The sequence below is a fragment of the Lipomyces oligophaga genome (genome assembly GCF_038497815.1).
Source record: "Lipomyces oligophaga strain CBS 7107 unplaced genomic scaffold V1516scaffold_2, whole genome shotgun sequence".
Taxonomy (NCBI): domain Eukaryota; kingdom Fungi; phylum Ascomycota; class Lipomycetes; order Lipomycetales; family Lipomycetaceae; genus Lipomyces; species [Lipomyces] oligophaga.
Window position 1 is genome coordinate 1,019,879 of NW_027117786.1, and position 14,798 is coordinate 1,034,676.

The 14,798-nt window shown below is 47.4% G+C and overlaps 7 protein-coding genes across 7 annotated transcripts; 3 read left to right on the forward strand and 4 right to left on the reverse strand.

Moving 5' to 3' along the window:
• Positions 1 to 121: 121 nt before the first annotated feature.
• On the reverse strand, positions 122 to 1,306 carry V1516DRAFT_671068 (uncharacterized protein). The gene has a single exon (XM_066921495.1). It carries the CDS (start codon positions 1,104 to 1,106, stop codon positions 219 to 221), a length of 888 nt encoding a protein of 295 aa, XP_066778998.1. The 5' UTR covers positions 1,107 to 1,306; the 3' UTR covers positions 122 to 218.
• On the forward strand, positions 1,189 to 4,502 carry V1516DRAFT_193023 (MRC1-like domain-containing protein). The gene is made up of 3 exons (XM_066918721.1): positions 1,189 to 1,424; positions 1,478 to 4,023; positions 4,077 to 4,502. The coding sequence occupies exons 2-3, from the start codon at positions 1,526 to 1,528 to the stop codon at positions 4,429 to 4,431; spliced, it is 2,853 nt and encodes a 950-aa protein (XP_066778999.1). The 5' UTR covers positions 1,189 to 1,424; positions 1,478 to 1,525; the 3' UTR covers positions 4,432 to 4,502.
• A 71-nt stretch (positions 4,503 to 4,573) lies between these two features.
• Positions 4,574 to 5,596, reverse strand: V1516DRAFT_684159 (uncharacterized protein; the record flags this gene model as incomplete). Its single annotated transcript, XM_066923550.1, has 1 exon — positions 4,574 to 5,596. The coding sequence occupies one exon, from the start codon at positions 5,594 to 5,596 to the stop codon at positions 4,574 to 4,576; it is 1,023 nt and encodes a 340-aa protein (XP_066779000.1).
• Positions 5,597 to 6,876: 1,280 nt separating this feature from the next.
• Positions 6,877 to 9,066, reverse strand: V1516DRAFT_671074 (malate dehydrogenase). The gene is made up of 2 exons (XM_066921496.1): positions 8,881 to 9,066; positions 6,877 to 8,830 (listed from the first exon to the last, which is right to left on the reverse strand). The coding sequence occupies exons 1-2, from the start codon at positions 8,947 to 8,949 to the stop codon at positions 7,115 to 7,117; spliced, it is 1,785 nt and encodes a 594-aa protein (XP_066779001.1). The 5' UTR covers positions 8,950 to 9,066; the 3' UTR covers positions 6,877 to 7,114.
• A 33-nt stretch (positions 9,067 to 9,099) lies between these two features.
• V1516DRAFT_689648 (uncharacterized protein) lies at positions 9,100 to 10,881 on the forward strand. The gene has a single exon (XM_066923814.1). It carries the CDS (start codon positions 9,526 to 9,528, stop codon positions 10,726 to 10,728), a length of 1,203 nt encoding a protein of 400 aa, XP_066779002.1. The 5' UTR covers positions 9,100 to 9,525; the 3' UTR covers positions 10,729 to 10,881.
• Positions 10,882 to 11,258: 377 nt separating this feature from the next.
• On the forward strand, positions 11,259 to 12,820 carry V1516DRAFT_671077 (Cut8 six-helix bundle-domain-containing protein). The gene has a single exon (XM_066921497.1). The coding sequence runs from the start codon at positions 11,459 to 11,461 to the stop codon at positions 12,467 to 12,469; it is 1,011 nt and encodes a 336-aa protein (XP_066779003.1). The 5' UTR covers positions 11,259 to 11,458; the 3' UTR covers positions 12,470 to 12,820.
• On the reverse strand, positions 12,628 to 14,788 carry V1516DRAFT_671078 (histidine phosphatase superfamily). The gene is made up of 2 exons (XM_066921498.1): positions 14,398 to 14,788; positions 12,628 to 14,327 (listed from the first exon to the last, which is right to left on the reverse strand). Exons 1-2 carry the CDS (start codon positions 14,501 to 14,503, stop codon positions 12,862 to 12,864), a joined length of 1,572 nt encoding a protein of 523 aa, XP_066779004.1. The 5' UTR covers positions 14,504 to 14,788; the 3' UTR covers positions 12,628 to 12,861.
• Between the last annotated feature and the right edge of the window lie 10 nt (positions 14,789 to 14,798).

The following is a 14,798-nucleotide window of genomic DNA, read 5'->3' on the forward strand; positions in this document are numbered from 1 at the left end:
TACGAGCAAAGTTTACAGAAGCGATATTTTTTTTCGCGGTGACCTGGATTTGTCTAGATGACCTGGAGGAATTATCCCATCCAGGACTACAAATACGAAGTCAAGTCTACAAATGCGAAATATGTCGTTTTTATTGGGTAGATAACTTATTCCCGGAACAATTGTCAAAACTAACTCCAAATCCCAAGAACACCAGAAAGATATATAAAGCAAAATTTTCAATGTCGTAAAAGTATAGTAGAAGCGATCATTTCCGGGGTCATTTGACGAATCGCCAGACAATCGTAACATACATTTGGAATATTTTTCGATTTCGTGCGATTACTAGAACTGTTTGATTTACAGCGGAGTAAGACCTGAAGCCGTTTCGAATCAGGCGAAAAGGTGTAAGCGTAACTTGATTTGTTCGAGTATTTGACGGTCGTACTTGGAGCCATAACGACCCGTTGAAAAGAGTGTGAGGTAGCCAATTCGTGGCGGATACAGCTGCGCCAGGACGGGTGAGCGTGTAATCTCTGAGAAGCGTTGTATTCAACATATTGGTAAATTTCTTGGACAAACAGCGTTTGGTTTCGGTCCGCCGGGGCGTGGATCAGCGCGAGAGCGATCAATTGAGAATAAGGCATTCGAACGACAAGTCTTGAAGGATGTTTGACGTTGGAAAGAATGTCTGCGAACGGAATTGGAACTCGAGAATGGCTGAGAGAGGTTGGAAGATTCGACAGTTCTGATCTCATGCCCCACTCATCCACATCTGATATAACAGGTGCAGACGGTTTGACGATTGTTACCGGGGAGGTTGGAACTGTCGAAGAAGGAGAAGTTGGAAGATCAAGCGTGTCAGAAAACTCTGACGGCCCTGGTATTGGCTGCAGAACAGGGACATTTGCTTGTCCTGGCTGAAGATAGACGGGGTCATTTGGCTCTTGAGCAAGACAAACCGTCGGATCCGAGCCAGCAGAGCCCTCAATTCCAGCGAAGTAAGGCAATTGGGTATAGTCATCAGTCGTATTCGGAGTCATTGGCCAGTCATAAGGCGAATAATATATCGTCGAGGACAAGGTAGAAGGAAGCAAGTCCAGATAGAGTGTGTGCGATTCGGTCATTATATCAACAGCGACGAGAAAGATATCCTATGAACTGGACTCCTTGGAGGGGCGGATCGGGGTCCTTTTATATTTTTCATTTCGATGGAACCTCACACGAAAGTCAATCTTCGATTTAGTGTTAAGAGTCGATTTTCTCTGCAAAATGTGCTAGAACTAATGAGTGATCTCACTTACAATCAACCGCTGTAGCTTCTACCACTCAAAAATCAGAGACATTAGTGATCGCCGAAACTCAGCTCTCAACGCGTGATCATGTGATGCATGGGAGAACGCGCTCGGTTGGGTTTGAGCCTGGACGTGCAAATGGATGTGAACGTAAGTATGTAAAGATGGGATAGCAGAATAGTGTATTAATAAAAAATGCTTAGGTACTGAGATTCGCATTTCAATTTTAATCATTCGCACAGAAAATTATTATGGACTCGCTATTTTCTCCGGATAGACTGAGTCAGCAGTCTACAACTTCAAGTCTACTAGGTGGAGAATCAGCTATCTTGACACCTCGCTCTCGCGTTGCACGGCTTTTGGCTGCAGCGACGACTTCTTCACCAAGTCGATCTCATTCGCAGGGTGAGGAATCAGAAGGAGAAGAGGAGGAGAGATTTTCGATTGACAAGTCATATGCCGCCACGCGAAGGAGAATACTAGAACGGTTAGCCCAAGAGAGAAGGCAGAATGCAATTGCAAGGGCAGATCTGGAAAGTGAACAGGAAGAAAGAGTATTGTCGGAATCAGAAACGGCTCATTCTGGAATTTCGGATGCGGAAGAGCAACTCAATGTTAAGCCTCGTATTAAAAAGGTTCTTGGACGGTCGAGTTCGACACGGAAAGTAGCGGGAATGGCTGGAGGAATAACTGCTCGCAAGTTTGCGGGTACGTTATCTAAAGAATTTATCAAAGAGGGCGAATCCGACAGCGACTATGAATCGCTGTCGGATTCCGACAAAGAGAATATTGCGCCGAGTCCAGTCAAGCCATCAGATACAATGCTATCGCCAGGCTCACCCTTGTCACCTTTGCATAGCCATCGGAAGCGCCAACCTAGAAGATCATCCGCAAAGGCGATGCTGGAACTCAACAGAGAGACTGCTAGGATTGAGCGATCTCGAAATTTGGCTTTAGAACCAGTTACAAAAGGCAAACCATCAAAGCAGTCCTTGTTTGACAAGTTTTTGTTTAATCCTAATCCTGGGTCTGGAGCAGACGCGTCGTACAGAATTAAACCTGTGGAAGAGGAACCTCGACCATCAAGTTCTTCTCCCTCAAGACCTTTTGTTATCCACGATAAAGAAGCCACACCTCCCAGTTCGCCATTAAATTCGCCATTGAAGCCACTGGCGCCATTTACCATTACGTCCTCTCCGACCAAAGATGCCAACCACGAATCAGACTCCGAGTCTGAACTGCAAGCTGTGCATGCCGGTGTCCCCACGTTTCTTTCATTTTTACGTGATTCTACGGCGAAGCAGAAACGCGATGAAAAAGAAAGGACTCGCGCAGCTGAAGCAGCGGCAGCTGCAGCCGTGGAAACCCGACGTCGTGTGAAAAAGCTAGGCATTCTAGCTGCCGGAACGGCGTCAGCTGAAGTTCGAGCAGAGCTGCATGCTTTACGGTCTGATCTGCCACCTGAAACACTTGAACTTATCCAGGAAGCCAAACGGAAGTCAGCTAGATTAGTACGAAAGATGGAGGAGCAAATGAGGTTAAACGATCATTATCTTTTTGATAAAAATGAGGAAGCTGATGTCGACAATGATGATGAAGATGATGGAGTGGAGATTCTTCCACCTGGACAGGACGAGGAGAAACCGCGACGAAAAATTACCTTAGATAATCTTCGCATGCCGACATCACGGAAGTCTCGGCAGACTGTGCCTGCTTGGAAGAAGTTTGCTTCGCGTGCAGATACGCCAGTCAAGGCAGATAAGCAATTTGAGGGTTTGATTGGGGCCAAAATCAGAGAGCAGATGGTTATAGAACGGCAAGCGATCGAACAGGAGCTTATTGCAAGAGGAGGAAAAGTGATGACTGAAGAAGAAAAGCAGAAAGAGGAGTCTATGGTGGAAGATCTACTTGAACGGGAGAGACAGAATGCAGAGAGAATTCGAAAGCAGGAAAAGAGAGAACGCAAGAGAAACGGACACATAGAGGATGAAGATTTTGATGATGAGGAGGATGAGGAGCAGGAAGAGGAACTTGACGAAGATGAGCTTGATGAGGAAGATATGGACGAAATACTGCTTTCAGCAGAAGAAGAAGAGGAAGAAGACAAGGAAGAAGACAAGGAAGAAGAGGAGGAAGAGGAGGAAGAGGAGGAAGAACACCAACGAAATGCTCAACTGCGTGCAAAAGCCCCTTCATTATCTCAGTTTATGGATGCATCAGGGCCACACCAAACTGTTGACTTGCATGCCTATCGTGACGGTGACTTCTCTTTCCCCACCTTGAAGATCCAGAAGAGTAATGGAAGTGGTAGTACAACCATTGATACTGGTAACTCTACTGCCATGATTAATATCAATCCAGAAATTTTAGCCACTGTGCAAACGGAATTAGATGCTGAAAAAGATGTGCTTTCGGCTCGATCACTTCCGATTGAATCTTCTTTAGATTTGCCGGACTCTGATTTGGAATCAAAAGTCACCATAGAGTCAGTGCAAGGTCAAAGACTTAGATACGCAGCACCAACGTCCAAGCCCCGTCCTAAACACATGCGAGATATATTTGATGATCGCGCAGAAGAGTCTGATGACGAATTCGCCATTACTGTTCGATCACATCACGGATCTTCATCTGACGACGATGACGACGATGAAGATGATGAAGATGACATTCAGGATCCAGAGTTAATGAAAATGGTAAATGATGACATGGATGAACCTGAAAACCATGCAATGGTAGCCGAGCGATTTGCGTGAGTATCTCTCTGTATTTTGTTATTACAGATTATGGACTGACACCAACTAGTGCGGAAGAACGGGAACGTGACGACAAACTAGTAAATAATCTCATGCGCGACGTGCATGGAGGCTTCCGCAAACGAGTTCGTAGAAAGCACCATCAAACATCAGCAGGTTTCGACTTGTCGTCAGACGAATCAGACGAGGCAGATGAACGCGCTTACATCCGGCGGCGTCGTGACGCTGTGAGAAGAAGGAAATTGATGCAAGACGATACCATCGCGTCGATTGCTGAGAATCCGAAGGCGAAAGCATTTTTTGACACGCTGAATGAAGATGAGCAAACGGGATCTGTAAATGCTAGTGAAGAACCTAGTTACGTTTCGATTGAGGACCTGGAAATGCTTTTAAATAACGATTAATGAGAATGTAATTGAGACTCGGAATTAAAAGACTATCTATAATATACACCAACCAAAACATGCACTAAACAAAAACGGAGTCAATTACTCTAGATATAAAACACCGGCAAATAGACCTAAGAACTGATTCATATATTATAATTCAAAAAGCAGGTTGCTTCCCCTTAGCAATGCGAAGCTGCCCTGGAGAAGATGTTGCGGATGATGAGGTGACAGCTGTGGGAAAAGGGTCCGTTTCGAGGTCCGAGTCAGACGAATTAGACTGCATTTCGTCTTGTAATAGCAGCAAAGCGTGTGCCGCAGATGCGATTGTGGAAGTCTGCTCGGGCGCGAGGTCTTCAATGATCCTGTCGTATTCTGGTGGTAGGCTGGCCAGAAACCTCCGGACATCACGTTCTTCAGGACTAGATTCGGTTAGATGTAGAAATTGCGTACCGCTGACAATGCTGGCAATGTCTAGTCGCGAGAGACGCGAGCCTGCCTGCCGCGGCCGTGACAGTCGCCGCTCAACAAGAACGCGGTCGTAGAGAGTCGGATGGCCGTAAAGATCTTCGAGCAATGCCCAAGCCAGAGAGGCACTATTTGCCATGGATGCGGGTGGTAAAAAAGGGACGACCTCCTGGGAAATCGAAAGTGCAATGCAAGAGTATGCGAGCGCGTGCTGCTCGGGAGTGAGCGTGTCTGTGGGCTTAACGACGTCGAATACACCGAGCTGACGGAGACAAACTAGCATGAGTTGGCGCCAGTTTTGATAGTTTTCGCGTCCAGAAAGCTTTTCAAAGCCGAGAAATGATTCATCGACAGCGACCGGTCGCAGGGTATCATTACTGTTATTGTTTTTGCTGCTCGCACTCTGACGGGTAGAGTCCGAGTCGCTGGATGGGTTATTTGAATCAGGTTCTTCGACGGATTCGGGTGGTATGATGGGGCGGTTCTGCTGGAGGTCAAGCTCTGTCCGAAACGAACGTTCTATGGACGCTATTTGGATCTGCAGCAAGAGGTTGAGTTCGACAAGCGACTGGATCTGCTCGTGGTGGGGTCGCTGCGGGAGCTCGCCCGCAGAGATGGACAGTGGTTCGCGACGAGGAGCAGGATCAGTGCGGTCGGACACGGGGCCAGCATCGCTGGCCCCGGACGGATCGTCGACGTCCTTATCCTTGTCCATGAGCGGGAGAGGACGGTGGAAAGAATTCGAAAGTCTGAGGTTCTATTTCAAAACGAGCGCATTTCGGAGGGACGAAGAACAGGATCAGCGACGGTCCAGCGCACATTCCCGCCGACTAGGAGTCTTTGTTTGCGCAGTTTCTGCTGAGTGGGCAGTGGATCTTTATTCTTTCTATCGCACGACAGCAGGAGCCGGACGGAGAGGACAGGCGACAAGTGAGCGGACGCGCTCGACAAGAGAAGCAGACGAAACTGGTATCGCCGTGTGCCTGTCTTGTCTATCTATCTCTCTGGTTTTCTGGCGGGAGGTGACGACAACGAGAGCCTGCCAACGCTGGCCAGCGCAGCGGCAGACAGAGAGGGGCGCCCCTGAAAGCCACTAAAACACGGCGAAGGACTGCAGCAAGTCCAAAACCGGCGGACGACAACTACGGCGACAACACAAGGTTTTGACAAGGGGGGCGGCGGCCACAGCTGTCGCTGCCGTGCTAGGTTGCGATGAGTAATGCCATAATGACCAAATTAGTAAGGCACGAGGACAGCAGGCATTTGGCTGGGAACTCAGGCCGACTGGAAATCAGTACGGATGCTGCGTACGAAGTATTACGAGCCGTCAGAACAGCCTGCCAGAGCGCATTCTTCGTCAAATACATCTCTGCCTACACGATACCGCGCTCCCTCCCTGTGCTGATCAAAACATCAACAACCACAGGTTGCCATGACTACCGCATTCAACCTGCATTCAGGCTGCGCTTCTGTAGTTTAAGATTAGCCAATGCACCAAACACATTGGAATTCACCGTTAAGCTCTTTGTCTGCTTCTATATTGGTCTTGCATGCTGTATATGCTTCCACCACTTCTACCTGCCTGAACCCGCATTAACGAGTCCTCGAGTCCTCCATCCGCGTTCCCACACTTTCCGGCCAAAATAGAAATTGCCTAAATCGGTAGCCTCTGTTACATCCCTGAGGTGTTTGTGGGGCACATGGCTGTCTGTCCGATAAGGCCTTCATCAAGCAGTACTGCATGCAGTGCGGGCAGCGCACAGGCAGCCCGCACGCAAGGAGCCTACTCGCTCGAAGAGATCCGGTTCTGCTCAGAATATCTGGTCTGCAGCACTGCTTAAGTGCTCGCGCAAAAGGGTTCTCATGGCATACAGTGACGTCCTCTTGCTTCGATGCTCCAAGTTTTTGACTCGGCTGAAGCCGCACGGAATCTCACGTGCTGCCGCATGTACACCAGGCTCTGCTCAAGGGCCTGTACAAATTAGCTCGGTCTAATTTTTGATTATTCAGTTGATCTATCAGTTTATTGATATTTCGGCAGTTAGATGTATATAGGTTGAATTTAGATGGTAATATAGTAGGTTTTTTACTTTTTCTTCGGAAAGTGTAGATCGATCGCATACACGGGTCATATCATCCGTTTTAATAAAAAAGGAGTCTCTTGTGAGAAGCCTAGCGAGGCCGCGCAGTATTTAACTTCTCTACAGATCTCACTTTGCTGTCAAGAGTGCAGTCACAATTCAACCCCAACACAATTCTTCTTTCTGATTTTATGCAATGGCTTGTATGTAGGCTCCCACATCTGCTCCTCGACCCAGCCGAGGCAGCTCAGCCGGTCTCTTGGAACAACTGTGCCCGGAAACATTTCCTCAACTCGAGCAACTCCCTGGCCCACAGCGCATAGTACCACTGCCGATGCTATATGCGCAGATATCTGGCGAATATCTGAAATATCCGGCAGCAGAGGTGCGTCGTCTTTACTCTGGGTTGCTGTTGGAGAAAGTTCTGCCAGAGCTTCTACCGCTGCCTCGATCATCTCGTCCGTAATCGCAGACGCCCGCGACAACACTGCTCCCAATCCAAGTCCAGGATATATAAAGCAGTTGTTATTTTCAGCTATGGTACGTCCATTTACGGGATTAAACGGCGACCCTGTCGCAACCAGTGCGCGTCCTTCTGTAGCACTGAAGATCTCCACAGGAGTCGCCTCGTGCAGTCGTGTAGGATTCGACAACGGGAACACAATCGGTCTTTCAACGTGACGAGCCATTTCGGTCAACACCTGTGCCGTGAATGCACGCGGTTTAGTTGATGTTCCGATAAGTACGTGAGGTTGCACTCCTCGGACAATTTCAAATAGTGACGTTGTATCGACACCCACCCACTCGGATTCATCTGATCGTGCATAGCCCTTTTGTGCAGGGGTCAGCTTTTCTCCCATTGATGCCAGCAGTAATCCCGGCTTGTCCACTAGCCAGATATGGCCTGTAGCTGCTGACGATGGCTCGTCACTACCACCATCAGTTTGGATTTCTTTAGCGATCCAATCTCTGATCTGATCTGCAATTCCAGTGCCCGCAGTTCCTGCACCAAAAATAACAAATCGCATGTCCTTCATGCGCAGACCGGTTACTCGGATGGCAGCAATTAGAGCTGCGAGCGTAACTGCTCCTGTTCCTTGTACATCGTCATTGAAGCATCCTAGCTGCGGCCTGTAGATTTCCAGCAGACGGCGTGCATTAGGCAGACCGAAATCTTCAAAATGGAGGATAGCACGAGGAAAAAGCTTCCGTACAGCCTGAACAAAAATCTCAACAAAGTCGTCATATCTTTTGCCTCGAACTCGGGAGTGGCGGTTACCGAGGTAAAGCATATCGTTCAACAGGCTTGGATTATCAGTCCCAACATCAAGCGCAACCGGCAAACACCGGTCGGGATGAACACCAGCGCAAAGAGTCATCAAGACCGCTTTTGCACTCGAGATACCAATGGCTCCGACACCCTGATCACCAATTCCCAGAATTTCCTCTCCATCCGAAACAATCACGTAATCTATATCTTCCGGATTTCCCAATGCCATAAGAGACTGCTCGACGTGCTCGGGATGGTTGATGTCCAAAAAGCAGCCTTCCGGGCGTCGGAACAGTCTTGAATAATTCTCGATAGCCTCCGACTCTGTGGGTGTATACACGACCGGAAAAACCTCAACAATATGGTCAAGCAACAAGCGGAAGTACAAAACCTCGTTTTGAACTTTGAGCGACATAAGAAACGTATTCTTCTCGAGCGACGTGGAGAGCTTGCAAAACTGTGAATATGCTCGGTCAGTCTGGTTGCGTAAAGTCTGCACAGAACTCGGAAGTAGACCGTGCAACTGGAATTCATCCCGCTCCGCAATCGTGAATCCCGTTCCACGATTATATTCTGGAAGATCTAGCATATCTCTGCCCTACGTTTCGATTAGTAATGCTATAGTCGTCTTCCGGTACCAGATCATACCTCATAAGGACAGTCGATGTGACCTTTCGCATACAGCGGCGGTCTCTGAGGAAACGGATGATTCTCCATACTCGTAATTAACTTAATTGATTTCGGATTTCAGCGCGCAACAAATATTTCGACTTTGAAATGAGTAAACATTTGCAGTCCAAAACCGCATAAACCTTCCGTTTATTTCATCACAACGCGCGCTCCTGTACCAGATCTCATCAACGTGGCGTTGCTCGAACCATTCCGATAAAATTTAATTAAAAGCTTGGTATAGAATTATATAAGAATAGCAGAATCATTAGTCAGCATTGCTATGCTCTTATGTAATTAGTTCAATTTTATCTTTCCCAGGGCAATACAATTCCTATTACATAATCACTAGTATAATGTATTACGTAGAGAAATTTGCCCTTCCGACCGGAACAGGGATGGCACATGACTGTGTCGGGTGAGTGTGGTTCCCCAGACAGCATTTCCCCACATTTTCATCGTCCCATTCATCCATCGGCCGAGGTGGCACTGGTTGCAACATAGCGAGATCTTTAAAAATGGCGGTTTTTCCTAGATGTCCTTTTAATCCAATTTAACCGTCCACAGTTCCCGTCTGATTAATGTACAGCCAGAGTTGAGAAGTCTTTGCGAAATATAGTCGCTATGTCGGTTACAGAGCCCCAGATCCAGGCCTTGGTCGATCACCTGTTCGCCGTCTTGCCTGATCCCACAGCTCCTACGCCGGCTCTATTGGCCTCTCTCGTGCCCTCTGTCCGTACACGAATCGAAATTGCTGCCTCTGTGCCATATTGTTCGAGAGGACCGCTGCATTGGACGTCGGCTTTACTTAGTGCTAGCTTGCCTGCTGCCGCGTTTGAAATAGCATCGAGGTTGCATACGGCTAAGAGGTTGGCGGCTACTGATGGCCTGACTTCGCTTTTATGTTCTCTAGGAGTCAAGCGGCTAGATGAGACCACATATCTTGCGGCAGCTCTATTACACGTTCAAAGTAATATTTCAAGTCACTCGGACGTTGGTAGCGACCTTGAACTGCTCTGGACATGCTCATGTGATGGCCCTGGCATTTCAGTCTGGCAGTTCCTGGACGCTCGCTCTGCAGAGACCGATGATTGGTATTATTGGCTTCCATGGATGCCGACCATTGCTTTGGCCGATCACGCCTGGTTTTCTCAGCGCACATCTAGAGACGAGAAGAAGCGCATTAAAGATGCTATTCTTACTGAAATGCATTTGTCTTCAGTTGGTTGTAACTCGGTCTTGCCTTCAGATCCTTCTCCATACGCGTTTAATGCTCCTCTGAAACCGAATAATGCAATGCATAGTCGTCCGATGTCGCCTTCCGACGAGGCACATTGTGGAAGACTTATATATTTGTCTTCGCCTGGTCATTCGGATTCAAAGTATGATGCTACTGCTCCTGCGACAGAAGAAGACGATATTTCCTATTGGAGCCGATACACTGGAGACGACGAATACTACAGCTATGATGATAACAGCAATGCTCATTCGGCACAAGTGCTACCGTCCTCTGAGCTTTTGCAGTCCCTACAGACCATTCGCAAGCTTTCTCTTGCTGCGACGGACGATGATGACGTTTGGTATCATTCTCCACGTCGTCCGACCGAGGTAGGGAAGCCTAGTAGCCGGCTGCAATGCACGTCATCTTCTGAGCTTTCTACGCGCAGTTCATCGTGCTCTACGGTGGAGGACTATTTCGAGGAGGATGGTCATGATTCAACTAAAACCCCCCAAATCTCTGTCAGCTCCCGTCCCCAATTCAATTTTCTACCGCTACTGCCTCAACCGTCCGACGCAGACATAGAATACCAACACGCTGTATATTAACTAGGATTCTTTCTCTATAATTTTGTGCATGGGTCTCGGAGTTTTGCCAACGTGACATGCATTGTCATGATATGGACTGTATATAATATTAGCATAACCAACATAATACTATTAATTAATATCCTTCATTTATTATGACTGGAACAATCTGAGAAAAATAAATTTTATCGGACCTGAACCGGAGTCAAGGGTCGGATTGAATCGGACGCTGTCGGACGCAACCGGATCTTTGGTGGGGAATTGGCTGTAGGCTCATAAGATCCTTGTACCGTACAAAAACCATCATACTCTGTAAGCAGGGATAGACTGGCCTTGCTTGGTTGATTAGGACTAGTTGTAATGAAGTAATCGGTAGTACAGCTCATACAACTGACTGTTTCGAAAATACCGGCTTATACTGAAACGAATAAAAATCAGAATCTAAACTAAAAAACATTTGAATCGTTAATCACTACTGAGTTTGTTTTCCAATCAGAGACCAGAATATCATTTTCCCGAAATAGGAATCTTGTAAACAATTATCCGCTTCTGTGGTGAGCGGCGTTGTCCTGACAGCGTAGACTTCCACTGGGTGTCTGGTTCCCAGCGGCAAATTTGTTCTTGTTTCTCTCAGTTTACCATCACTTAAAGTCCTGTTTCACCGCTGTACTTCTGCTGTTTTCCGCCCTTACGGAGAAATCGTTGATTGTCAGCGTATTGCGTCCCATTTTTTAATTTGGTTTTCCAAAAAATGAGCGCTGTTCTTCCGTTTTCAAGTCCGCATGTGGGTTTCCCGCTCTTTGGCCAACCAAAAGAGTCCCCGCCGTCCTCTCCTTCGGCCTCTGCAGCAGGTCCATCAGCTCCAGCGACAGGCCAGACATCTTTGCAATCGCCATTGTCGCCATTGCCTCGTTCAAGCGGTTTCAAACGAAAGATCTCCCATGATGATGATTCGGATGATGAAATGGTATCGTCGCCGGAATCCTACTCCGCTTACGACTTCCCTGACCTGGCGACGGCCGTTGCTTCGTCTTCTAGAGTTCCGCATCTCCACCACAATCAGGTGCACACCAGCCAGCATCCACATAGCTCTTCATCTAATCACCAGCATCGCCATCCAAACAGCCACTATCAACTCCATCATGGTCACGCTAAACGGGCAAGGACAGGCATTATCAGCAAGCCTTTGCCGCTTAATCGGCGACTCGAAATCTTAGATCCTCGTGAACTTCGATCGCTGATTCACACTCTTGTCACAAAGCATAGCTACCTAGCTGATGAGGTCAGCAGCCTTGCACCTATCCCTACTTTATCGACCTCCCTGGATTATCTGAATCGCTCTTTCAACCGGATCACTGATTCATTTCCCTATAAGTGTGATCCTCTTGGCGATTATGCCTTCATGCGGGTACGACCCCACGTGTCGGAGTTTCTTTCCGCTGTCTCTGATTATACTCAAAATTTTCTTCCACCCCGAGAACAGCAGATCGCGACCTCTCTGCAGTTTCTCGACGGCGTCACGAACCTTGTTGCTCGTTTGCCTGAATGGACTTCCCCAGCAAACAATAGTTTCAAGCACATCGCACTCGATGAGCTTTCGCGAGCTTGGACTTTAGTCATACAAGAGGCTCTTAAACGAGCGAATGGAATTTACTTAGAATATGGTGGTTGGCGCGAAAAGATTGCGAAACACAACGTTCACGCAGATAATAGATTACTTGCCGCTGTGCAAGCATTAGAGTCTGGTCTTGGCTTCAGATGAAGTGTTTGTTGTTTGTTTTTTATTTCATTTTGCATTCAAGCGCGTTCATAAGATTTATCTGTTTTATCTCGTGTTGTGGATTGATTCTGCTGCTATTTTTGTTTGGGTTTTGCAAGGTGTCAAGTTTCAAATGTTTATTTAGGTGCATGTGTATAGGTGACTTGAAATTATTGTATTTGACTTGCTTGGCTGATTAGTGAGCCTAGTTTGAAAGAATATGCATGATGATCTTATTTTTATTTGAATTTGTTCTATTAATTTGTTTCATTGACAGCGTTCTCGCTGTTGATCGATCTTCTGAACCGGTGTATTGATTAGGTAACTTTTATGATAATAAACATTCTAATAAACAAGATTCGCAGTAGGTTTTGGAAAAAGTCGGTGTGCCTATTCTAGGCTTGGACTTTGGCCATTACCTGGCCGGATTGTCTAGGTATTTGTGCAAAGGCTTTAGCGATTTCAGGGGCGTCTTTGAGAGGTTCGCCGAGATTGGTTCTACATTCACGTTCCCAGTTAATGGGCGTGAAGCTATCCACGATTCTCTGGAATGCGGAAAAGGTGCAAATGGACTCATCTCCGGGAAGGTGACGACCCTCCGGGACACAACCTGGCAATCGTAAGATCTGGTCGTTGTATGAAAGTCGGACGTAGTAATCTCTTTTGACAGGCTTTTTCTGATGAGTATTGGCGGCCGAGGAATCCGATTCGCTGGTATTTGGAGTCGACACGAGCTGGATTGGCTCAATTTTTTCGGCGTAGACATTCTTTGCAAAAAGCTCCATCGTTAAGTCTGCGGTGAATGGTGGCCATTTTCGGTCAAAGGCCTCCAGTGCGCAGAGTAAAGAGGCTATCGTGGTGTCGTGAGAACCGTACAACGCGAGTTTGATGTCCGGGTTACCGCCACCGACGAGTTTATCTGGCGTCGTTGTGCCTTGCGCCAGTAAGTCCCGAAGCTTTTTCTGCGCGGCGATCAAATGGGGAGCAAGGTTCTGCTTCTCCGTATCGTATTGGACGGCGGCTTCCATGCGATGGACAAAGTCACCAGCAAGTGCGCCGACAGCAAGTTTCCGGTACTCGTTTGACGACTGTACGCCCAGATACCATTCGTCGATAACAGCCTCACGGATTGTGTCAACGACTTTAGGATCGTCAAATCCTGCTGGAAGAGCGACGTCATGTGCTTTGCAAGCGGCGACGGTATCGAACACGCCGGATGCGCGCGGCGATCCGTCGATAGCGATTCCATCCGGCAGTACGTCTTTGACCTGTGAAGATGGATAGCCTGCCAAAACCGGGTTCCATTTGTGTGCGACCACCTCGGCAAACATGAATCCTAGCTCGGAGAGTCGGCGACAGTTTTCATCGTTTGGATACGAGTTTTCCTGCGGAAACAACCGCGTGTATACCACGGGTTTAATTCCGCCCGCTTGAAAAGTGCTCGGATACAGTCCTTGAAATAGAGACAGTAATGTCTCGTTAGACCGCGCAATGTGAGACGACCGAAAGTAAAATGGTCCGTGGTCGTCAAACAGTCTAGGCAGAAACCCAAGCTGATCGACATACTTCCAACGAAGGCGTTCTCCAAGAACAAATCCTGTATACCGTCCGAGGTCTGTAAGTTCACCGAGCATACACAATCCGTCATGGTCTCCTTGTTTGAAACCGGATGCAGCTACTGGAATATTTTTTGGTAAATGGTTCGCAACCGACTCCAACCGACGAACATATTCGAACGGAGTCACATCCGCATTGGGATACGTAACTATCGACTGCACAAATCTCTCAGCAATTTTGCAAAATGGCCAGAAAGGCTGCAGTCCCCACGTTTGGAATCGTGCTCGAACAGGAGTTCGCTCGCCTGTTGTTAATGATGTTGTTAGTTCCGGCATCCAGCATTCGTCAATGTCTATATAACAGAAGACACGTACCATGTCTGAACAAAACCTGTACTTGGATCAACTCCAAATCATCGGGATATAGCGCTTTCAGCTCCTCCAGAGTTGGCAGTGGTGGAAATTCTCGCGAAACAATCATTGTATTGCAAATTATTTGCTGCTTTAGATCCTCCAATGGCCCAAAAATAACAGAATGTTGAACGAGTCAGTGTCCATAACTACACTTATGACTCTTCGGTAGCTTTCCTCGAGTAAAAGAGCCGCGCTGGACTCCGTGCTTTCCTCAAGCCGCTGCAACAGCACTAGTGATTATGTCATCTACTAATCCTAGACTATTATGTAATCATTATACTAGATCATCTTGCACTCGATTGCTCCATTCCATCCCATTCGCATTCTATTGATTCGAATTGATTGCTTTTGATTTGATTAGT